This window comes from Rhinatrema bivittatum, chromosome 5 (assembly GCF_901001135.1).
Source record: "Rhinatrema bivittatum chromosome 5, aRhiBiv1.1, whole genome shotgun sequence".
In the NCBI taxonomy this organism is placed as follows: Eukaryota; Metazoa; Chordata; class Amphibia; order Gymnophiona; family Rhinatrematidae; genus Rhinatrema; species Rhinatrema bivittatum.
Genome location: NC_042619.1, coordinates 381,725,218 through 381,749,493, shown reverse-complemented (window position 1 = coordinate 381,749,493; position 24,276 = coordinate 381,725,218). Strand labels below are relative to the sequence as shown.

Genomic DNA, 24,276 nt, shown 5'->3' with positions numbered 1-24,276 from the left:
GAGGAGCGCTTAATTGTTCTTATTAAAATGTAAACAAGGTATCAATGTGGCTTTCTTCTGGTTTCTCTCCTCCCTGACCCCCCCCCCTTTTTTTTTTTTTTTTTTTTACTGTTAACAGGAGGGAGTGGAGGTGCGCGTTGCTAGAATATTCAATACGTTCGGGCCACGAATGCATATGAACGATGGCAGAGTTGTCAGCAACTTCATTCTGCAGGCTTTGCAGGGAGAACCACTAACTGTAAGTACCTCTCTATCTGCTCAGTCTGAAACTGCCCATTTTCTCTGTTCGCTGTTGGTGGATTATACTCGCTGTGCTGTCTGAGCGCCTACGTGCCAAAACCACTGACAACAGCAAATTTACAACATGTAAAAAGAAATGCCAAGCATGGAATCGCTGACCTGGACCCATGGCACTCTGGAGAAGTCCAGCGGCGATGCTGGATGCTGGCAGTGAGAAATGACACCCGGCATTTGCATTTACCCGGAAACACAGGTTTTCATGCTGCTAATCGAAGAGATGAATACGTTTTATACAACAGAGTTGTCCTTTTGCCTTTAATAATTAGAGACAGGCTTGGAAAGGAACCAGGCCACGTTCTACTCTTTAAAAAAAAACAAGCAGATGAGTGCAATTTATTTTTAAAATGGCATAGATAACATCCTGTCCAACTGCATGAATGATGTTAACTGACCTATTTAATATTTTAGTGTATGTATACATAGGTATAAAATCCTTCCTGTAAATTGGTTTTGGGCACACACCATATCCTCAGCCCTGGGAATTCCTTAGAATGCATGTATAGGTTCCATGCTGCTCGTAAGCACCTGACGCTTTGTTTTTGGAGAGTAGGTTATACAGTTGAGCCATTTTATTAAGCATACTCAAAGAACACAGGTGCAGAAAATCCTTGTATAGGTTTTAAAATAGGTAAGCGCTTCAGCATGAAGGGGCAGCATTGCGTTTTGGGTTTTTTGGTTTTTTTTAAGAAGCTGAAGAATAAAAGATAATGTGAATAATAAATCTTTTTTTACATTAAATTAAATATGATGCCTTGAGCAAGCTGCCATATAATAATTTGGAATTTAATATGGAAATGGTACAAAGCTATGTGATAAGTGAAATGAACTACCATATTTTTCGCACCTAGGATTTAGAGGAGGAAAATAAAAGAAAACCAAAATTCTGTCCCTAAGACAGGCTCTGTAGTGAGCTCCCTCCTGGTGGCCATCCATGGGATATTTTTTCGGTTTTGTTTTATATTAAGGCAGAGAACATCCACACAGGTACTCACACTCACTGGTTTTCTCTCCCTCACATGCATACATAGATTCTTTCCCCTCCCCATATCACATACAGGTTCTTTCACACTCACTAGCTCTCTCCCCCACTCCCATACAGGCTCTCGCACATACAAACTCTCCCCCCCTCCTCCCCTCCCCCCCCCACACACACATACACTCATTGGCTCTCCCTTACATATCCACAGACAATCACACATTCAGACTCTCTCCCTCATACACGCAGCTCTCTCACACCAGTTATTTTAAACTTTCAAGACTGCTCCAAAGTTCAATAATAAATAGTCAGGGCTATATTACATTGATTAGGAGAGCAATTTGCTCCTAATATTTCAACAGGTAGCCACTTAATCAGCACAGGCAGTAATTCTATTTGCTTTTCATTAATTTCAGCTGTCAAAAACTGCTAGTTTTGAAAATCCACATTGCTTCATATGCAAGAAACATTTTATCATAAATCACTGAACTATACCATGAACTAAAAAAGTAAAGGTTTGTGTCATGTGTCCTCTATCACAGGCAGTATATTACCCTCATGATTTTCTAATATATCTAAACAAATAAGAAGGAAATGGCCTGTACTAACCATAAACTTGGATGCCATGTATCGTCTTCTGCCGGCAGAGCTTGAGCTCCCTGCCGGTCTGCTGTTCCCGGGGTGCATCTTACTGCGAAGGTCGGCGTGGCGCAGGTTAAACATCAGCTGTTTGAACCGGAAGGGCCTCCGTAACCCACGCAGTTCAAACAGCTGATCTTTGACCTGCGCCACGCTGTCCTTCGCAGTAAGATGCACCCCGGGAACAGCAGACCGGCAGGGAGCTCAAGCTCTGCCGGCAGAAGACGATACATGGCATCCAAGTTTGGTTAGTACAGGCCATTTCCTTCTCATTTGTTTAGATATATTAGAAAATCATGAGGGTAATATACTGCCTGGGATAGAGGACACATGACACAAACTTTTACTTTTTTAGTTCATGGCATAGTGATTTATGATAAAATGTTTCTTGCATTTGACCTGCGCCACCTTGCTGATTGGGCTGAGTTGGGAGGAGGGGGACAGCACACAAGAGGAAGAGATGCTACATTCGCTCCATAAGTCGCACAGACATTTTCCCCCCATTTTTGAGGGGAAAAAAAGTCTTATGGAGCGAAAAATACGGTATTCAAAGCTCATACACAAATTGGACCTTAAAGTTTAGGCTAGTTGGAGTAAACAGGGTTATAGCTATATAGTAGCATAGTAGATGTCTGATAAAGACCACTTGGCTCAGTCTTTCTATCTGGTTTTCTACCACTTTGGATACTTAAACCAACACCGGCTCCTTCGTCCTCTTCCTCCCAATGACTGACCTAACCTTAGTCCTGTTCAACTACTGTCCCTCCTTATTTGTCACAGGTGATAGACCATTCCAGGCATAGTCATCTTTGCTTCTTATAAATTGTATACATAAACCAACATGCTGGCATTTTTCCCATCTTTTACGACAAAGCTTTGTAATACTCCATGCACATTAGATCCAGATTTTCTTTATGTTCAGGAGGAAAAAGATTCTTTACCAGAAGAGAGAGGGCAGGAATATGGCTCCGGGATAATTTCCCCATCAGTTAATCTGTATGAAACCCATGGATGTTTAAGCCAGGTTTAGTCTGCCTTTAGTGCAGAAAGATCAGATGGTATGGCTCATACTTGTTTGTACATGAATTTTGAATGAGCACTAAAATGTGTAGCATGTATCACTGATTGCATTTCTTATACTTAATACTTTTCTTGCAGGAGTACAAGTGAATGTTAAATCAATTGGTTACAAATGAACTTCAGTTATGCTATAGGACATAATGTTCCCATTTGTTGACCAGATGAAACTCCTAGGAGTAATGCCTGATATGGGCTGAACAATTCATCAGATGCACCCCTGCAGTTGAATTTGCATGCTTTGATGAGGGCCTTTAATTCTATCACAATTAAATTATTGCAACAGCTCACACTGTGGATTGCCCTTAAAGATGAAAAAAAAATAAAATAAAACTTTCCTTGATTCAGAACATTGCTACTAGGACCGTGACACGGGGAGGAAGTATGGGGAGCATGTTAATGCCTTACTGAAGGCCCTACCCTGGCTGCCAATAAACTATCAAATCCAGTTTAAACTATTGATTCTTACATTTAAAACTATCTGAATCAAAGGCCAAGGTATTTGCAGGAGTGCTTGTGCAGATATATTCCCAGAAATACTTCTTAAGGCACTTTTTTCAGTTCCTCAGTGAAGGGAAGACAAGCTGTCAAAGATGAGAAATGGTGTGTTTATTTGTGCTGCTCCTCAGCCATGGAACCACCTTGTCTAATGATCTGTGACTAATGCTAAAATATACATTCTTTAAGCAGGGACTTAAGACTTGGTTATTTATTCAGGCATACACAGTATAACAGGGCTAGTTGAAAGGTCTCTTGCAAAAATCAAAATCTGCTGATAAGAACACATAATTGATTCTTACAAGAGTAAGAGAGTCTATATGGGCATGAGAACATCTGGGAGAGACACGTACATAGTAATATGTATGTTTTGATAGGACACACCATAATGGTAGATACCCAAGGTGTGAGGAGTATTGTATAAGGTGAACTAGAAAAGGTACAGAAAGCATGGTAACATGATAAAGGAGAAGGAAGGGAACTTTATAAGAGAGGTTGAGCAGGATAATGCTCTTCAATTTGGAGAAGAGATGTCTAGAAGATAGAGGTTTATAGAATCATGAGTGGCGTGAAACAGGTAAATAGGGAATGGTTATTTACCGTTTGTAATAGTACTAAGACTAGGGAACACCTCATAAACTAGTTGCAGATTTAAAACAAATTGGCAAAATTGTTTTCATTTAGCATACAATCAAGCTGCAGAATTTGTTGCCAGAGGATGTGGTCAAGGCATCTAAAATAGCTGGGTTTAAAAGGGGTTTGGCCAAGTTCCTGGAGGAAAAGTCCATAAACAATTACTTGGGAAAGCCACTGCTTATCTCAAGGAAAGAGCAACAAGGAATGGATCTACTTCTTGAGATCTTCTGGGTGCCTTCTAGAGATCCAGCTTGACCACTGTCAGAAGCAGGATGCTGGGCTCAGTGGGACCTTTGGTCTCACCCAGCATGGCAAATCTTATGTTAAGTTGTAGTTTTAGAGTAGTTATCATGATACTCTGATGTTGGGCAGAAGTTTTACACTGTGATTATGAAATTTTAGAATGTATATTATGAATTATTTTGATGTAATTGGATAATGTTTTGCTGTTGTACCACACTCTTCAAACTTGGCGCTAAAGTTTGTAACAAGAAAATGTTATCTTCTATGCACTTTGTGGGAACTTGTCAAACCAGCTGTACACTAGCAAAACTAATAGATGCACATGAAAGAGCTAGTCACATTTAGTATTCAGATGAGTTTCTGTATTGTACCATTCTTTGTGGTATTGACCACTAAGCTGAAAGTTCTAGGAGCTGAGCATGGAGCTTTCCATATGGAAACTTTTTTACATTTGCTGTTATCTGAGGACAAGTAGGATGATAGTCCTCACACATAGATGGTAGTCTTCACACAGGTGACATCACATGGAGCCCTGATGCAGAAAACTTATGTCAGTTTCTAGAACTTTGACTAGGCACACTGAGCATGTCCAGTCTTTTATACGGAGCTGTAAGCTTTGCAGTGGGAGTGAGCTCTCCTTGCCTGTTTTTGGCCTTGTGGAAAACTTCATTTTTCTAGTGTTTTTTGCTGGTTTCTTCTCATTGTTTCATTGCCGGGTGCTCTCCCATAGTGTCTCCTAGTCAAGGTTCTCGGTGATTTGGGTAAGCCTTCTTTCGTGGTTTATTCCCTGTGGCAGCAGTGCATAGGTGCCTACTGGCCATCGATGCCCTGCTGCTGCCATGCTCCTGTTTAATCCATCATGGCCACGTCCGGTTTTGGCAATGCCCCTGGTGCCAGAGGACTATGTCCATTACGGGTCAGCATGAGTCGTGTCTCTTATGTGTCCCGATGATTCTTAAGGGATGTAGACTTCGACTCAACAAGATGGAGCAGATGTGCGGGTTGAAGACATCCGAGCCATTGGCATCCAAAGACCTTCACAGATACAGTGAACCATCAACATCAGTGTGACCATCTGTTCCATCAAAGTCACCGGCAGACAGGGAGCTGGAGACCGACCATTGGCAATCTCCTCCAGGCCGAGGACGTCTGGTTCTTCATCAGCCTAGGCACTGCAGAAGGATCGGGCCAAGCATCGAGAGAAGCCGAAAATGCATCTGCACCGGACTGAACATTGTAGGGCACAGGAATGCACCAGCTTTTGCTGTAATGCCCCCAAAGCGACACTGCGGCGAGGAGTGTCGATCCTCCATCTGTGCTGGGGGTCCAGGACTAGCTCCACTGGTCCTGATGTCAGTCACCTCCTCCTTCCTCCTCTCCTTCCTCCCAATCAGTCTTGGCATCGGCAACCTCTGAGGAGGAACTAGAGGTCCTTCTCCAGGGGTGCCTGTCCTTGTACCGCTTCTGGAGAAGCTCCGCGTGCTTATTGGTACATTACCAGGGCAGCATTGATGCCTGACAGGCACCAAGGCCGCCTCCTACCAATGCAGTAGTTGTCACCAGTTTCTGTGAGGAGGAACTCCACTGGAGACGCCGAGGCCTGCTTCTCCCCCCTCGTCCATTTCTACTGTGCTTGCACCACTGGATGTAGGCCATGCACCTACAGTGAGGATGAGGAACCCTATGACCCCTAGGGGGATGATGTTTCATAGTCTTCCGACGAAGGCTCTGAGGGCATCCAGTCAGGCCCTTCTCCTCCAGAGGACCAAAGGAAGTCTCTGCCTGAGGGCTTGACCTTCACAGGGTTTGTGAGGGTGATGGTGGAAGCCATCCCTTTTCAGTTATTGATGGAGGAGGATGCCAGGCACAAAATAGTTGAGATCCTCCAGTTCGTGGAGCCTCCTAAGGAGATTGTGGCAGTCTCGATTTATGAAATTCTTAAGGAGGATATGGGAACAACTCTTCACAGTGCCTCCCGTTAACAAGAAGGTGGATGGGGCCTACCTCATCCAGAAGGCTGTCTGATTTGATAATAGCGGCCTCACCAGTTGGTGGTCAAATCTGCTATCAAGAGGGCCAAGCACTCTCTGATCCTTACCTCTGCATCTCACCGGTAAGGACAATAGAGCGATAGATGCTCTTGGGAAGAAGGTGTTCCAAGGCACCACACTTATTGCCTGCATCGCTGCCTACCAGCTTTACATGAGCCAGTACTTGCAGGACATCTGGAAGCAGGTGCAAAAATAAGGCCCGTGCAACCTATGATGATTTCAAGACCGCATTGAGTCTCTGCAGTGGGAATCGGTGCCCACAAAGTGGCATGACTGCGGGCCTTGGATCTCCGACCTGAGATACCAGAATGACTTGCTGACATGGCAGATGAAATTTAATATGGATAAGTGCATGGTGACGCATATAGGGAAAAATAACCCATGCTATGGTTACACAATGTTAGGTTCCATATTAGGTGCTACAACCCAAGAAAGAGATCTAGGCGTCATAGTGGATAACACATTGAAATCATCGGTTCAGTGTGCTGCGGCAGTCAAAAAAGCAAACAATGTTGGGAATTATTAGAAAGGGAATAGTGAATAAAACGGAAAATGTCATAATGGCTCTATCGCTCCATGGTGAGACCGCACCTTGAATACTGTGTACAATTCTGGTTGCCACATCTCAAAAAAGATATAGTTGCAATGGAGAAGGTACAGAGAAGGGCAACCAAAATAAGGGGAATGGAACAGCTCCCCTATGAGGAAAGGCTAAAGAGGTTAGGACTTTTCAGCTTGGAGAAGAGATGGCTGAGGGGGGATATGATAGAGGTGTTTAAAATCATGAGGTCTAGAACGGGTAGATGTGAATCGGTTATTTACTCTTTCAGATAATAGACTGGGGGGGCACTCCATGAAGTTAGCATGTGGCACATTTAAAACTAATTGGAGAAAGTTCTTTTTTACTCAACGCACAAACTCTGGAATTTGTTGCCAGAGGATGTGGTTAGTGCAGTTAGTATAGCTGTGTTTAAAAAAGGATTGGATAAGTTCTTGGAGGAGAAGTCCATTACCTGCTGTTAAGTTGACTTAGAAAATAGCCACTGCTATTACTAGCAACGGTAACATGGACTAAACTTAGTTTTTTGGGTATTTGCCAGGTTCTTATGGCCTGGATTGGCCACTGTTGGAAACAGGATGCTGGGCTTGATGGACCTTTGGTCTGACCCAGTATGGCATGTTCTTATGATGGAAGGGCCTTGTCTTGTCCTGTGAGAACACCTGTTACAGGTAAGCAACATTTGCTAACTTTGTAAAATGAGGACTCTTCAAAAATTCCAAGTTTACTCCAGAAACATGGCCTGTAAAGGAGAGGAATAAAAAGAAAGCCACTGTTGAAGAAAAGCCATATGATGTGCTGCATCATGTTTGCAAAGAAACACTTGGGGGACAGTGCATGGGAGAAGGTTTTACGGTCTGAGACCAAAGTGGAACCTTTTGGTCTCGCTGGTAAGCAATGCGTGAGACGTAAAACCCTCAGTACATCACCCTGCTAACACCATCTCTACAGTAAACCGTGGTGGTGGCAGCATTAAGTTGTGAGGACGTTTGCAGCAGCAGAGACAGGAAAGCTCAGGAAGATTAAAGGAAAGATGGATGGTAAGAAAATTTAGCAAGATGCTGGAGGAAAACCTGTTCCAGTCTGCCAGAGACCTGGGAAGGAGGGCAGTGATCCTAAGCACAAAGCAAAAGTAATAAAGGGAATGTCTCAGTAAGAAGAAAGTGATTGTCCTTGAGTAGCCCCAAGTCCTGAATAGATAGAAAATCTGGGGCAAGGATTGAAGACTGCAGTCCACAGATAATCAGCCAACTTGAAAGAGCTTGTGCTCTTCTGCAAAAACAGCATCATCCCGCTGTATAAAGTTGGTAGACGCTTACCTTAAACAACTCATGGCTGTTATTGCTGCAAAATGGGCTTCCAAAGAATACTGAGTCAAGAGATGTGCAAGATTATTTATTTATTTTTTTTTTTTAAATTCTCAATTACTTTTGGAATATGTCTATTTTTTCACGATGAACATGCAGAGTATGTTGTATAGGTGGTACTTTAATGCATTTTGCTTTACATTTTTTTTAGACAGCAGAATGTGAAAAATATAAACAGGTGTGAAGGCACTTGCAGGGTAGTGTAACTGCCTGTTTTGCATGAGGACAATTCTGTTGGACAACCAATCCTTGAAAGCCTTCAGAGCATACTGTACTTCCCTGAGCGCTGGAAGACATTAACTGATGAAACATTTCCTGAGCAGTCATTCTATTTAAGCTCCCCTACCCAGGTTGGACACATCCGTGGTTAGAACAATTTGTACTAAAGCAATTTGGAAAGGAATGAATCACCCATCAGGATTAGAAGGCCCTCAGAGGCTGGGTGATGCGGATGCTGTCTGAGATCCCGAGTGGTTTGATTTCACTGAGATCTGAGGGTCCCCTGGGCTCTTCTCATGTGAAGATGTGCCATAGGAGTAACTGATGACAAACCCTAGTAACCACAACTCCCGGATGGTTTTGCTCATTGATTCTGCAGCACCTGTTTGAGATGTGCTTCTTACCAGCCAATTGTCCAGACAGGGCAATATGTGTACCCCCAATTTGCACAGATACACAGCCACCACTGTGAGGCATTTTGTGAATATTTGGGGTGCTGATGCCAAGCCAAAAAGCAACACAAGATACTGGAGGTGGCGTTTGTGTACTATGAATCGGAGATATGTCTTGTGAGCTGGAAATATCTCTATGTGGCTGGAAGCAGTCTTTAAATCTGGAGAGCACAGCCAGTCTCCTTTTTCTAGAAAGGAAACCAAGGGACTGAGAGAAACCATTTTGAACGTTTCCCTTATATTTGTTCAAAGCCCTTGGTTCTGGGATGAGATGTTAGCCCCCTGGATGGTTCAGGATCAGGAAATACTAGAGTAGAATCCCTGCCATCTTTCCCTTGGTGGAACATATTTGACTAAGAGGGAGTAGAGTTCCTTTGTAAGCAGTTCCTGATGCTAAGAAACTGCTGAAGCACTTCTCAGTGGACGATTTGGAGGTGTCTCCAGTAGTTTTAATCTGCTGTATCTTATGCTCAGTTCTTAATGCTTCACCCCAGCATGGTGCTGTGTTTCGTCCTGAACTGTATCAGGGAGTTGTAGCCAGGCTAAGTACTTTCACTATTTGAATTTGTGTTTTTTCAGGACGTTAGGTTCATTATATGTTCCACGCCTCAATTGGTCTTTAAAATTTTTTTTTTTAAAGTACATTGGATTACAGAAACATATAAAAATATAGCAATACGGACCCTATTTCTAAGTGCAGTCTTAATTCAAGCATATTTTTGGTATTAAGTGGATTTTCAAAGTTATCAGGGAAATTTTTATTTGTTTTGTTTGGATGTGCACTAGGATATTTCCCATGGAATGGTTCTCAGAACCATGTCCATAAATCTTGTGGGCAAGGAGAATCTCCTGATGGACAGACTGAGATAGGTCCCAGAACCCTGACAAATGGACGCTGGACAGGGAGTAGCAAACCTGATATTCCATGAGTGCGGCACATTCGTGATAGACAAGTTTGTCTCCTCTAAATAGAATGGTCCCAAACTTCAGTTCCAGGAGGTGGATGTATGTCATATTCTTGGGTACCTTTGCTCTAAATTGCTGAAACTCAGAAAAATGCCAGGAGCTATGATCCTCATAAATCCTATTGGCCGAGACATATTTGGTTTCCACTGCTGCTGGAAATGTCCACCCAGAATCCATTCAGATTGGGGAATTCAAGTATCGTCCCTCAAGATCACCTTCATATTGGGTCCCTGGCCCTAAAAGTCTGGATGTTGAAAGGGTAACCCTACAACCCCTGACTCTCTGAGGATGTGTCTCATATTCTGAATTCCAGGAGGAAATCCTGTGTTTTTAAAGTGAAGGTGGTTTTCTTTGTTGTGAGGGAAAGGCCAGAGATCCTTTCTCCTGCTTCACACAAACTGCTTTATTACCTTCTACATCTGAGTCTGGTTTGAAGACCAACTCAATTAGGATTAATCTCTGTGCAGTTGTCATTTATTACTCTCAGGAGGTAAACTCATCTCCATTTAGGCTTTAGTTGGCTGTTTATTTAGGATTTGCTTCCACTGAAGCCTCCCATCAAGCCGCCTGCTGTGTCATAGGCTATGTGGTATTTACCCAGCTGATGAAAGCTCCCTTTGAGCCATTGGACTCTTGTGAGCTGAAGTACTTGACCTGGAAGGTTGAATTTTAGTGGCGGTCGCTTTGGCACGCATGCTCAGTGATCTCCAGGCCCTAGTGACATCTACCTTATCCTAAGTTTTTCAGCAATAGGGTGGCTCTGCACATACATCCTACGTTCCTGCCTAAGATAGTAACAGACCTCCATCTTAACCAATCGATTGTCCTCCTAGCATTCTTTCTTAGGTTACATATCCACAGAAGTGAACAGGCATTACACATTACACAGAAGTGAACAGGCATTACACTGTCTGAAGTGGACTGAAGTCCTTAGAAAGTTGACCCAGCTTTTTGTTTTGTTTGTGCATGCGGTGCAAAGAGCTCCTGGCTCTCAGAACAAGTCCGATCTCTGGAGGCTAGAGTGGCAGACCTGGAGGAGCTGAGGCAGACAGAGGTAGCCAAGTCCCAACTTCAGACTGGCAGCCCTGGTGCTGCCTTGGAGGAAGAAGGTCTCATGATGGGAGAGCATCAACCAGGTGCAGCAGGAAAGGATCCTGCAGCGAGGACCTGCTCTCCAGGTGATGCATTGTCCTTTCGCACTGAGGATATCTCCCCAAGGCCTATTGCCCAGGAGGGAAGGGTTAGGTCGGCTGTCATAGTTGGTGATTCGATTAGGAATGTAGATAGCTGGGTGGCTGGTGGGCGTGAGGATCGCCTGGTAACATGCCTACCTGGTGCGAAGGTGGCGGACCTCACTCGTCACCTAGATAGGATTCTAGACAGTGCTGGGGAGGAGCCGGCTGTCGTGGTATATGTGGGCACCAACGACATAGGAAAATGTGGGAGGTTCTGGAACCAAATTTAGGCTCTTACGTAGAAAGCTTAAATCCAGAACCTCATGGTAGCATTCTCTGAAATGCTCCCTGTTCACGCGCAGGTCCCCAGAAGCAGGCAGAGCTCCGGAGTCTCAATGCGTGGATGAGATGATGGTGCAAGGAAGAGAGATTCAGTTTTGTTAGGAACTGGGGAACCTTTTGGGGAAGGGGGAGTATCTTCCGAAGGGATGGGCTCCACCTTAACCAGGGTGGAACCAGACTGCTGGCGCTAACCTTTAAAAAGGAGAGAGAGCAGCTTTTAAACTAGAACAAAGGGGAAAGCCGACAGTCGCTCAGCAGCACATGGTTCGGAGAGAGGTATCTTCAAAGGATACTAATGATGCATTAGAGTTAGGGCATCCCAACAGTGAGGTTCCAATAATAAGAAAAGTAGTCCAAGTGCCTATAACTGAAAACTCACCTGAGCTAAAAAATTCTAACTTATCCCTATCAATTAAAAAGCAGAATGAAAATACAAACAAAAAACAAACTTTGAAATGTTTGTATGCTAATGCCAGAAGTCTAAGAAGTAAGATGGGAGAATTAGAATGTATAGCAGTAAATGATGAGACAGACTTGGCATCTCAGAGACATGGTGGAAAGAGGATAACCAATGGGACAGTGCTATACTGGGGTACAAATTATATCGCAATGACAGAGAGGAGCACCCGGGAGGAGGTGTGGCATTTTATGTCCGGGATGGCATAGAGACAAACAGGATAAACATCCTGCATGAGACTAAATACAAAATTGAATCTTTATGGGTAGAAATCCCTTGTGTGTTGGGGAAGACTATAGTGATAGGCGTATACTACCGTCCACCTGGTCAAGATGGTGAGACGACAGTAAAATGCTAAGGGAAATTAGGGAAACTAACCAAATTGGTAGTGTGGTAATAATGGGAGACTTCAATTACCTCAATATTGACTGGGTAAATGTATCATCAGGACACGCTAGAGAGATAACGTTCCTGGATGGAATAAATGATAGCTTTATGGAGCAATTGGTTCAGGAACCAACAAGAGAGGGAGCAATTTTAGATCTAATTCTCAGTGGAGCACAGGACTTGGTGAGAGAGGTAACAGTGGTGGGGCCGCTTGGCAGTAGTGATCATAATATGATCAAATTTGATTTAATGACTGGAAGAGGAACAGTGTGCAAATCCACGGCTCTCGTGCTAAACTTTCAAAAGGGAAACTTTGATAAAATGAGAAATAGTTAGAAAAAAACTGAAAGGAGCAGCTACAAAAGTAAAAAAATGTGCAAGAGGCGTGGTCATTGTTAAAAAAAAAAAAAAAAAATACCATTCTAGAAGCACAGACCAGATGTATTCCACACATTAAGAAAGGTGGAAAGAAGGCAAAACGATTACCGGCATGGTTAAAAGGGGAGGTGAAACAAGCTATTTTAGCCAAAAGATCTTCATTCAAAAATTGGAAGAAAGATCCAACAGAAAATAGGATAAAGCATAAACGTTGGCAAGTTAAATGTAAGACCTTGATAAGACAGGCTAAGAGAATTTGAAAAGAAGTTGGCCGTAGAGGCAAAAACTCACAGTAAAAACTTTTAAAAATATATCCGAAGCAGAAAGCCTATGAGGGAAGTCAGTTGGACCGTTAGATGATCGAGGGGTTAAAGGGGCACTTAGAGAAGATAAGGCCATCGCGGAAAGATTAAATGATTTCTTTGCTTCTGTGTTTACTGAAGAGGATGTTGGGGAGGTACCCATGATGGAGAAGGTTTTCATGGGTAATGATTCAGATGGACTGAATCAAATCACGGTGAACCTAGATGTGGTAGACCTGATTGACAAACTGGAGTAGTAAAACACCTGGACCGGATGGTATATACCCCAGAGTTCTAAAGGAACTAAAAAATGAAATTTCAGACCTATTAGTAAAAATTTGTAACCTATCATTAAAATCATCCATTGTACCTGAAGACTGGAGGATAGCAAATGTAACCCCAATATTTAAAAAGGGCTCCAGGGGCGATCCGGGAAACTACAGACTGGTTAGCCTGACTTCAGTGCCAGGAAAAATAGTGGAAAGTGTTCTAAACATCAAAATCACAGAACATATAGAAAGACATGGTTTAAGGGAGCAAAGCCAGCATGGCTTTACCCAGGGCAAGTCTTGCCTCACAAATCTGCTTCACTTTTTTGAAGGAGTTAATAAACATGTGGATAAAGGTGAACCGGTAGATATAGTATACTTGGGTTTTCAGAAGTCGTTTGACAAAGTTCCTCATGAGAGGCTTCTAGGAAAAGTAAAAAGTCATGGGATAGGTGGCGATGTCCTTTCGTGGATTATAAACTGGCTAAAAGACAGGAAACAGTGAGTAGGATTAAATGGACAATTTTCTCAGTGGAAGGGAATGGTCAGTGGAGTGCCTCAGGGATCTTTATTGGGACCCTTACTTTTTAATCAACCTAATAATTGAAGGTTGACCGACGTGCCACAAATGCGCAGTAGAGACCAGCTCTACCGCGCATGTGCGGGCGAGCACGTCTGTCTCAGCCAGCGTGAGAAAAAAAAATGGCGGCTTCGAGTGGCGGCGGCAGTGGGCGCGGGCGGGCGGCAGCGGCGGCGGCCAGTATCGAGGGAGGGACGGAGTGGGGAGGGAGGGAGGGACTGAGTGGGAGGGAGGGAGGGACTGAGTGGGAGGGAGGGAGGGACTGAGTGGGAGGGAGGGAGGGACGGACTGGGAGGGAGGGATTGAGTGAGGGGGAGGGAGGGAGGTAGGGGGTGGGGAAGAGTGAGGGGAGAGGGAGAATGAGGGAGAGGTGAGAGACAGGGATGTGAGTAAGTGGAAGGGTAAGAAGTTGTGGAGCAGAGAAAAAGGGAGTGGAGGAGGGCTGAGGGGGAGGGGATGGGATTGAGAGAGGGTGGGGAGTGACTGAGGGAAGGGGAGGGAGGTGAGAGTGAGGGGAAGGAGGCAGTGGGAGACAGAGGGTGAGTAAGACTGAGTGGAGGAAAGGGGAGGAGTGAACGAGGGGAAGGGGGAGAGAGAGGGAGAAAAAGTGTAGAAGGGTGCTGTTAGAAAATGGACTGAAAAAAAATGTAATGTAGCCCATTTTAACGGGCTTAACAGCTTGTATATTTATAAATGATCTGGAAAGAAATACGACGAGTGAGATAATCAAATTTGCAGATGACACAAAATTGTTCAGAGTAGTAAAATCACAAGCAGATTGTGATAAATTGCAGGAAGCCCTTGTGAGACTGGAAAATTGGGCATCAAAATGGCAGATGAAATTTAATGTGGATAAGTGCAAGGTGATGCATATAGGGAAAAATAACCCATGCTATAATTACAGTATTGGGTTCCATATTAGGTGCTACAACCCAAGAAAGAGATCTAGGCATCAAGTGGATAACACATTGAAATCGTCGGTTCAGTGTGCTGCGGCAGTCAAAAAAGCAAACAATGTTGGGAATTATTAGAAAGGGAATGGTGAACAAAACGGAAAATGTCATAATGCCTCTGTATCGCTCCATGGTGAGACCGTAACTTGAATACGGTGTACAATTCTGGTCGCCGCATCTCAAAAAAGATATAATTGCGATGGAGAAGTTACAGAGAAGGGCTACCAAAATGATAAGGGGAATGGAACAGCTCCCCTATGAGGAAAGACTAAAGAGGTTAGGACTTTTCAGCTTGGAGAAGAGACTGCTGAGGGGGGACATGATAGAGGTGTTTAAAATCGTGAGAGGTCTAGAACGGGTAGATGTGAATCGGTTATTTACTCTATCGGATAGTAGAAAGACTAGGGGGCACTCCATGAAGTGAGCATGTGGCACATTTAAAAGTATTCGGAGAAAGTTCTTTTTTTTCTCAACGCACAATTAAACTCTGGAATTTGTTTCCAGAGGATGTGGTTAGTGCAGTTAGTATAGCTGTGTTTAAAAAAGGATTGAATAAGTTCTTGGAGGAGAAGTCCATTACCTGCTATTAAGTTCACCTAGAGAATAGCCACTGCCATTAGCAACAGTAACATGGAATAGACTTAGTTTTTGGGTACTTGCCAGGTTCTTATGGCCTGGATTGGCCACTGTTGGAAACAGGATGCTGGGCTTGATGGACCCTTGGTCTGACCCAGTATGGCATATTCTTATGTTCTTATGACCAAAACAAACTTGAGCTTACCTTGCCAAGCACCCCCTTTCTAATTGGCTATCAGAACACATTGCCTTTATGCCCAGGCAGATCTGAGTGAAGGCTCATAACATCAGAGCCATGGCAGCATCATAATCCACTTAAGATAGGCCTTCATAAAGAAAATTTGCAAGGCTGCAACTTGGTTATCACATTATTGCTTGGATAGGAACTCCGATATGATAGGTTTCATCAGTCTATCCTACTTTAAGGTGTAGAACTCAACTTACCCTCCTAGGGCCTGTTATTTTGGTTTCACAGCTGCCCTTTGTATATTTAAAAATAAAATAAACAGAAAATAATAAGTGTCCTGTTTCCACTTTTTTGCCAGTTGGCACTGTTCCTTGGTTATTTCCCCCCTTTCTTTAATTTGGCCCAGTCTGTAGCAAGGGATTCCCGACGTGCAAGAACTGCCATTCTGCTTGTCCTCTAACAGCTGTTCTCTAAGGATAGCAGAAAATTAGTTGTCAGCTTTGTAGAAACTGAGGGGGCCCCGTACTGGACATGGAGATATATATTGAGCCACACATGCCAAGCAGGGGCATGTCCAAAGCTTCCAGAAACTTTGAAAAAACGTTTGTGCCAGACTCCATCTGATGTCACCCACATGTGAAGACTGACATTCGGCAGTCCTTCGAACACTTGCTTTTCCCATGGCGAACAGCACACGCACCATTAGGTAGCACATACTTTTACCCATAAAGGATAATATTCTAAGGGCCTTCCACGTGTGTGTGTGTGTGTGTGTAAATGTCTGTTAACCCTTGGAGAATTCCTTTTGAAAATTGCTCCCTGTTCCTTAGTTTGTACCCAGCTCCCTTCTCTTATCGTGCCTAACCATAAAGTCGGCTGAAGATGCAGCAAATTTTATTTAAAGCCTGCTGTGGAAAACTAATTATGTTCACTAGTTCTGGTAATTTAAATATTTATCTAGATTTACAACAAGCTTGCACATTAACCACCAGCACAAATGCAGTCCCCTATAACTAGCCTGACTGTGGCATTTTCAAGGAAATTGATACATGCTCATCGACTGCTAAGGTATTAGTTGATCAATACATGTGAGACCAAAATGTTAAAGCATTGCTGAACAGAATAACATATGACATTGTCACGCCCTCTATAGTAAACTTTCCACCATTTTCATTGACTATAATTTTATTATGTTTATAGGTCTATGGATCGGGTTCTCAGACTAGAGCTTTCCAATATGTCAGGTAAGACCAGGTTGCTTTTTTTTTTTTCACTATTTTATTTTTTACTGCCTTCAGACTGAGTCTTAAATGAACCTTTTCCAAACAAGCTTAAAATTGATGATTATAATAAATGAGAAAATTATAATTCTATATTAAAACAAAAATTGGATCGTACTGCTAATCCATGTATAACCAATTAATTTACATCTCACGTGACTTTATTTTTACAAGGAAGTACGTGAATTTTCAGTTTAAAAGAGTTAATCTTGTGTGATCTATATTTTTGTTTTACTGCCACTTGATATTTATAGCTTATGTGAGCTTTCTTCTCTTCTTTGAATGGCCTTGGCTTCAGTTTTTGTCAATATCTAAGCTTGCGATCCAAATTGTTGCATTAGGAGTTAGTTGATGAATGTTAGTAAGACTATCCTTAAGCACTTTCGATGAGAAGAGTAGATATGATTCACAGTTTGTGACACTGGTCCACAGTCACCACCCAGGCCGTTTCTTTTCTGTTGGAAGAGTTTTGGGCACATTTTCCTTGTGATGATCTTACATGACCAGGGGTATTCCAGTCTTTCTATTGCAAGTGAGAGCCTGCTATTTGTTCAGTAAGGTCAGCAATGAGGTACATACAGGGAATAATTGAGTTGTTGTTCCAAGTTGCATACCATTGATTTTCACTATTAAACTTTTCCAGAAAGAGTATTGCAAGTCCAAAGGGGCATCCTAGATTTTAAGCTTGGAGGGTTTTTCATAGCATCATGGAAGAGAACGCTGATATTCTGATTTCACCTTGTAGAAGAGAGATTTGCATGGTCTTCCATACTCTTTTAAATCAGACCTGTTTGTGGCAGTCAAAAACCGGAATTAAGAATCCCGGCTAATTGCCTAATAGTTATCTTGCTTTTTCTGACTATAAGCAGGCTAAATTAGTCATGATGTGGGTGACGTTATCCAGTGGCACCAAGCAGACCCATCTCTCTAAGCTCATAGTGCATTTAGCTCTACTTAGTATGTGCAGGAAGTCCCACACAGGCTTTGCCTCATGAGCCCCCTCAAATGTTTTTTTTGTTGTAAATAATTTTTATTATGGAAATGTTCCAACAATACATCGGGAGTTAGCGATATGTAGTTTCTTCTATATCCCAACTCCAAACCACAATAACAGTAACAGAAAATTCAGCAGGTTGTCCCAGTTCATGTCCATAAATATCACAGTTAAGAACACACAAGTGATGACTTTCTTGTCTATTGGTCCATTCAGCAGTTAAGAATCAAACTTCGAGCTCGATGTGATAATGCCTGTATATATCCATTCCAAATACGGAGAAAGCGTCTTCGTCTTTGCGGGTCCGTCTTGGAAGATAAGCTATCTAGTTGCATTAGGCGATGGAGATGTATGCGCCACATCCAGAAAGAGGGATTCGTAGTTTCTTTCCATTTAAGCAGTACAATTTTTTTTCCTACTGCAAAGGCTTTGCGAAGAAACCATTTAAGTTCCTGGCCCTTAATCAAGGGTCGGGGGATACAATCAAATAAAATCATATATGGGGACACAGGCAAGTTTACATCCAACAACTCACTTAGCGCACGATCTTCCCCCAATAAGAATGAGTTCCCGAACATCCGAGCATCAGCATGGATGTGAACCCTTTCTCTTTTTTTTTTTTTTTCTGTAAATGCCTTAGTATTTTTCTTCGTCTTGCTGCCTCAGCAGCCCTCAAACAGCACTTTTCAGTGATACCCTTTTAAAAAAAAAAAGTCTTCTTCTTCTAGCAAAAAGAAAGCCACCGTAAGAGGGCTTAAGGACTGTATCTGCAGTAGGAAAATGTCTGTTACCAGTAGTCATGATCTGTTCTACCACTGCCTCAGACCGGACCACAATCGGACCAGCTGCTAAGGTTGTGGCCAAACGGCCCTGTTTGAAAAGTGGAGGGCCTGGAAAATAGTGGAAAGATGCAAGTCTTTGAGAAGCCACGGCCAGTCCTCTTCTCCGATCGCAGCCTCATTTGCTCCCTCAGGTATGGAGTTGAGCAGGAGCTCCTCAAAATGATCTCCCCCCTTTTGGCAGAACAGGCCAAATCCTTGGGGTGGAGCAAACAAAGACAGAATGCAATGAAGAAAGAAGCGACATGCTTCAGAGCCACTAATGCAGCTGGTGCCAAAAAAATAGTTTTGGCAGAGTCAACACACTCTGCATCAGCTTCAGCATGAGAAATGCATCGATCTTCAACAGCAGTGGCCATTTAGGTTATTGGAACAGGCTCCTCCATCATTGACGCATCGTGCTGCAGTATTTCCAACGCACCTGTATGCTGACCTACTGAGAATTTTGTCAGGGGCAGAAGGGGGGATACGATTCCTCCTGCTCTCATCCGTTTCCAGGGCATTTACATCAACAAAATTAATGGAGCAAGGGCTATGACTGGAGACATCAGACCCTATTTACTCTGATTTATTGGTTTATTACTCGCCTTTCAAAGTTCTATCAAAATGAATTAGACATATTTATGAAATAAATTACATAAAACACATAGACATACCCTGTTTCCCCGAAAATAAGACAGTGTCTTATATTAATTTTTGCTACCAAAGATGCGCTAGGCCTTATTTTCAGGGGATGTCTAATAGAGCTGCTGGCTGCCCCTGCCTCAGCCATGTCCCACCAGTGTGCTGTCAGAGAGAGGTAAGAGTGTGCAGCATTCATGGTAGTCAGCTTGGGCTGACTCTGCTGCTTTTGAACCTCTGCACACTGCTTGGAAGGGGTCCCCCGACTGGTACTGCCACCATCCCCAGATGTCAGTAATCTTGCTGCCACTGTCACTGCTGCCGCGTGGCTATTGGGGAGGCGCCGATTGCTGCTACTGACACTGAAGCCCATTCTGCTGCCTCCTCTATGCAGGCCCCGTGGGCTTCCACTTTCTCCATGCTGATCTCGTACATTGTGAGATCCGCATAGAGAAAGTGCTATTCTTGCACATTCCCAAAGATTACATGTGCCAATCACTAAAAAGTAATTTATTTATTTTTTACCTTTGCTGGCTGATGTTAGTTTTCTAATCGGTTGGTCACAGGCTTTTTTTTTCCACCTTCCCTTTCTTATTTTTTTTGCCAGTTCCTTTTATATTGTCCTTTTTTCTTCCGTATTTCTTTTCTCTCCATCTTCTTCCCTCAAACAGTCAGGTTCTCATTCTCACATGCATTTCTCTCTCTCACACACAGGCTCTCACTGTCACATGCTGTCTCTCATACAATCATTCATACACACAGTCTCTCACTGGCACATATGCTGTCTGACTCTCACACACAGGCTCTCTCTCACTCCCACATGCTGTCTTGCTCAAGCACAGGCTCTCACCGTCACACGCTGTCTCTCACACACACAGAGGCTCTCACATGCTGCCTCTGCAAACATTCAGATCCTCACTCCCACACAATCTCTCAACTCATCTCATACACGCACGCACACACCCTCTACAGACCCTCAGCCTCTCTCTCACCTCTGGGCCTCTTCTTTGCAGGTCGCCGCAGAATGGGCTCTGCAGTGGCCCTGAACTTCTCGGGCCGCTGCAGAGCGGCCCGAGAAGTTCCAAAAAATGGATTAATATAATCCATAAAGCAAGTTTGCTTGTCAAATGCAGCAAAACTAATACTTTTATTTAAAAAAAAAAAAAAGAATACAAGAGCCATAACTACGAAGTAGATGAAATTTCAGGCATCATACTGAAAAATTAAATATTTCAGAAGCGCAATATATCTAATCACGCCAAATGCCTCCTGAAAGAGGTTTTTAACATTTTCTTAAAATGTTAAATCAGTCAATCACAGTGATTCTAGAAGATGATTCCAGATGTTGGATCCTGCCACTGAAAAGATCTGATCTTTCTCACAATAAGCTTAGTAGATGGAACTTCTAACAGTTCTTTATTGAAGAATCTTAAGGCTTTTGAGGATTTATATATACGAAGAATTTAACTTTACCAAACAGGAGTCATACTTTCTTTTTTACCTGCCAAAAGATGGGGAGCCATTGAATATCTGCCAATACAGGAGAAAAATGCTCATGAAAGGAAGTGCCAATTTCCTGCCAGATTGCACTATTCTGAACAATTTGTAGTGGTTTCAATCTTGCAACTGGAATCCCTAGAAAGATGGAATTGTAATATCTGTTGAAGGAAATAATTGCAGGATTGTAGTATGGAAGCCAGAGGGATTAATCAAAGGTTGTAATCTCTATAATAAACTTCCAAAATATTTTTTTCAATAGATCTTATATGTGGCTTCTCTGAATAATTGAAGGCTACCAAGAAGTAAACTATTGGGGTATATTATTTAGTGTATTTGTGTGTTTGTGCTTTCAATAGTAAGGCAGCTAATAAGCAGGTTAGTGTGTTTGTATTTCCCAACCCTCCCACCCACCCCTAGCTCATCCTTAAATTTATAGGCAGGTGCCACGTTCACACTTAAAAAAAAAATCAGCCTTTTAACTTCACTTCATGAATTCCCCACACCTTATTGAGAGTTTGATCATTCCCCTGTAGGCCACTACCAGACATAAGTGAATACACTAACACATTTAAAGGTCCCTAATTAGATACATTCCTTCTCCCATAGCAGCCTAAAACTTAACTAGTAACTGAACAAATTTTGAGATGAAGCCAGCAATCCAGCAGCAAGAGGGGTGCCTCCCAGTCTTTTGCATAGTGCCACATGTATGATTTTTTACCCGCTGATGAGAAGTTGTACGTGTGCATCCATTGCAATGAGCTCCTGTCTCTCAGAGAATGAATCTGATCTCTGGAGGCTAGAGTGGCAGACCTGGAGGAGCTGAGGCAGACAGAGAAGTATATAGATGAGACCTTCAGGGACATAGTAGGCAAGTCCCAACTTCAGACTGCCAGCCCTATTGCTGCCTTGGAGGAAGAAGGTCTCATGATCAGAGAGCATCAACCTGGTACAGCAGGAAAGGATCCTGTAGCAAGGACCTGCTCTCCAGGTGGTGCATTGTCCTTATTCACTTAGGATGTGTCTCCAAGGGCTACTGCCCAGGAGGGAAGGGTTAGGTCGGCCATCATAGTTGGTGATTCGATTATTAGGAATGTAGACAGCTGGGTGGCTCGCGGTCATGACTATCACCTGGTAACATGCCTACCTGGTGTGAAGGTGGTGGACCTCGCGCATCACCTAGATAGGATTTTACAGTGCTGTGGCGGAGCCAGCCAGCTGTTGTGGTATATGTGGGCACCAATGACGTCGTAAAATGTGGGAGGGAGGTTCTGGAAGCCAAATTTAAGCTCTTAGGTAGAAAGCTGAAATGCAGAACCTCCAGGGTAGCATTCTCTGAAATGCTTCCTGTTCCATGCGCAGGTCACCATAGGAGGGCAGAGCTCTGGAGTCTCAATGCGTGGATGAGATGATGGTGCAAAGAAGAGGGATTTAGTTTTGTAAAGAACTGGGGAACTTTTTGGGGAATGGGGAGTCTTTTTTTGCGACGGGATGGGCTCCACTTTTACCAGGGTGGAACCAGACTGGCACTAACATTTAAAAGGGGGAGAGAGCAGTTTTTAAACTAGAACAAAGAGGAAAGCCGACAGTCGCTCAGCAGCGCATGGTTTGGAGAGAGGTATCTTTGAAGGATACTAGTGATGCATTAGAATTAGGGCATCCCGACAGTGAGGTTCCAATAATAAGAAAAGTAGGCCAAGTGCCTGGAACTAAAAACTCGCCAGAGCTAAAAAAAAAATTCCAAGTTATTGCTATCAATTACAAAGCAGAATGAAAATACAAACAAAAAACACACTTTGAAATGTTTGTATACTAATGCCAGTCTAAGAAGTAAGATGGGAGAATTTGAATGTATAGCAGTAAATGATGACAGACTTAATTGGCATCTCAGACATGGTGGAAGGAGGATAACCAATGGATTACCGGGATACAAATTATATTGCAATGATTGAGGAGCATCTGGGAGGCAGGGTGGCACTTTATGTCCAGGATGGCATAGACAGGATAAACATCCTGCATGAGACTAAAATCACAATTGAATCTTTATGGATAGCAATCCCTTCTGTGTTGGGGAAGAATATAGTGATAAGAGTATACTACAGTCGTCCTGGCCAAGATGATGAGATGGACAGTGAAATGCTAAGAGAAATTAGGGAAGCTAACCAAATTCGTAGTGCCGTAATAATGGGAGATTTCTATTACCCCAATATTGACTGGGTAAATGTATCATCAGGACATGCTAGAAAGATAAAGATCCTGGATGGAATACATGTCAGTTTTGTGGCGCAATTGGTTCAGGAACAGACAAGAGAGGGAGCAATTTTAGATCTACTTCTCAGTGGGGCCAATTGGGATCATATGATCAAATTTGAATTAATGACTGGAAGGGGGACAGTAAGCAAATCCACGGCTCTAGTGCTAAACTTTCAAAAGGGAAAATTTGATAAAATGAGAAAAATAGTTAGAAAAAACTGAAAGGAGCTACTACAAAGGCAAGTGTGCAAGAAGTGTGGACATTGTTAGATAAATAAATAATACCATCCTAGAAGCACAGTCGGGATGTATTCCACACATTAAGAAAGGTGGAAGGAAGGCAAAACGATTACTAGCATGGTTAAAAAGTGAGGTGAAAGGCTATTTTAGCCAGAAGATCTTCATTCAATAATTGGAAGAAGGGTCTAACAGAAGAAAACAGGATAAAGCATAAGCGTTGGCAAGTTAAATGAAAGACATTGATAAGACAGGCTAAGAGAGAATTTGAAAAGATGGCCATAGAGGCAAAAACTCACAGTAAAAACTTTTTAAAATATATCCGAAGCAGCCTGTGAGGGAGTCAGTTGGACCGTTAGATGATCGAGAGGTTAAAGGGGCACTTAGAGAAGATAAGGCCTTCACGGAAAGATTAAACTATTTCTTTGCTTCAGTGTTTACTGAAGAGGATGTTGGGGAGATACTCGTTCCGGAGAAGGTTTTCATGGGTAATGATTCAGATGGACTGAATCAAATTTCAGTAAACCAAGATGATGTGGTAGGCCTGATTGACAAACTGAAGAATAGTAAATCACCTGGACAAGATGGTTTATACCCCAGGGTTCTGAAGGATCTCAAAAATGAAATTTCAGATTTTTTAGTAATAACTTTTATCTTTTCATTAAAATGATCAATTGTAACTGAAGACTGGAGTGGCTAATGTAACCCGAATATTTAAAAAGGGCTCCAGGGGTGAACCGGGAAACTACAAACCAGCTAGCCTGACTTCAGTGCCAGGAAAAATAGTGGAAAGGGTTCTAAACATCAAAATCACAGAACATATAGAAAGACATGGTTTAATAGAACAAAGTCAGCATGGCTTTACCCAAGGCAAGTCTTGCCTCACAAATCTGCTTCACTTTTTTGAAGGAGTTAAGCATGCAGATAAGTGAACCGGTAGATGTAGTGGATTTGGATTTTCAGAAG

The 24,276-nt window shown here is 42.8% G+C and overlaps 1 protein-coding gene across 2 annotated transcripts in view; it reads left to right on the top strand.

The window, feature by feature from the left end:
• The window catches only part of UXS1 (UDP-glucuronate decarboxylase 1), a 149,784-nt gene that overhangs the window by 86,337 nt on the left and 39,171 nt on the right, over nucleotides 1-24,276 (top strand). For both annotated transcript variants that reach the window (XM_029604867.1, XM_029604868.1), the window contains exons 10-11: nucleotides 119-238; nucleotides 16,790-16,833. In XM_029604867.1, coding sequence (XP_029460727.1) covers nucleotides 119-238; nucleotides 16,790-16,833 — 164 coding nt within the window. The remainder of the gene's footprint in view (nucleotides 1-118; nucleotides 239-16,789; nucleotides 16,834-24,276) is intronic.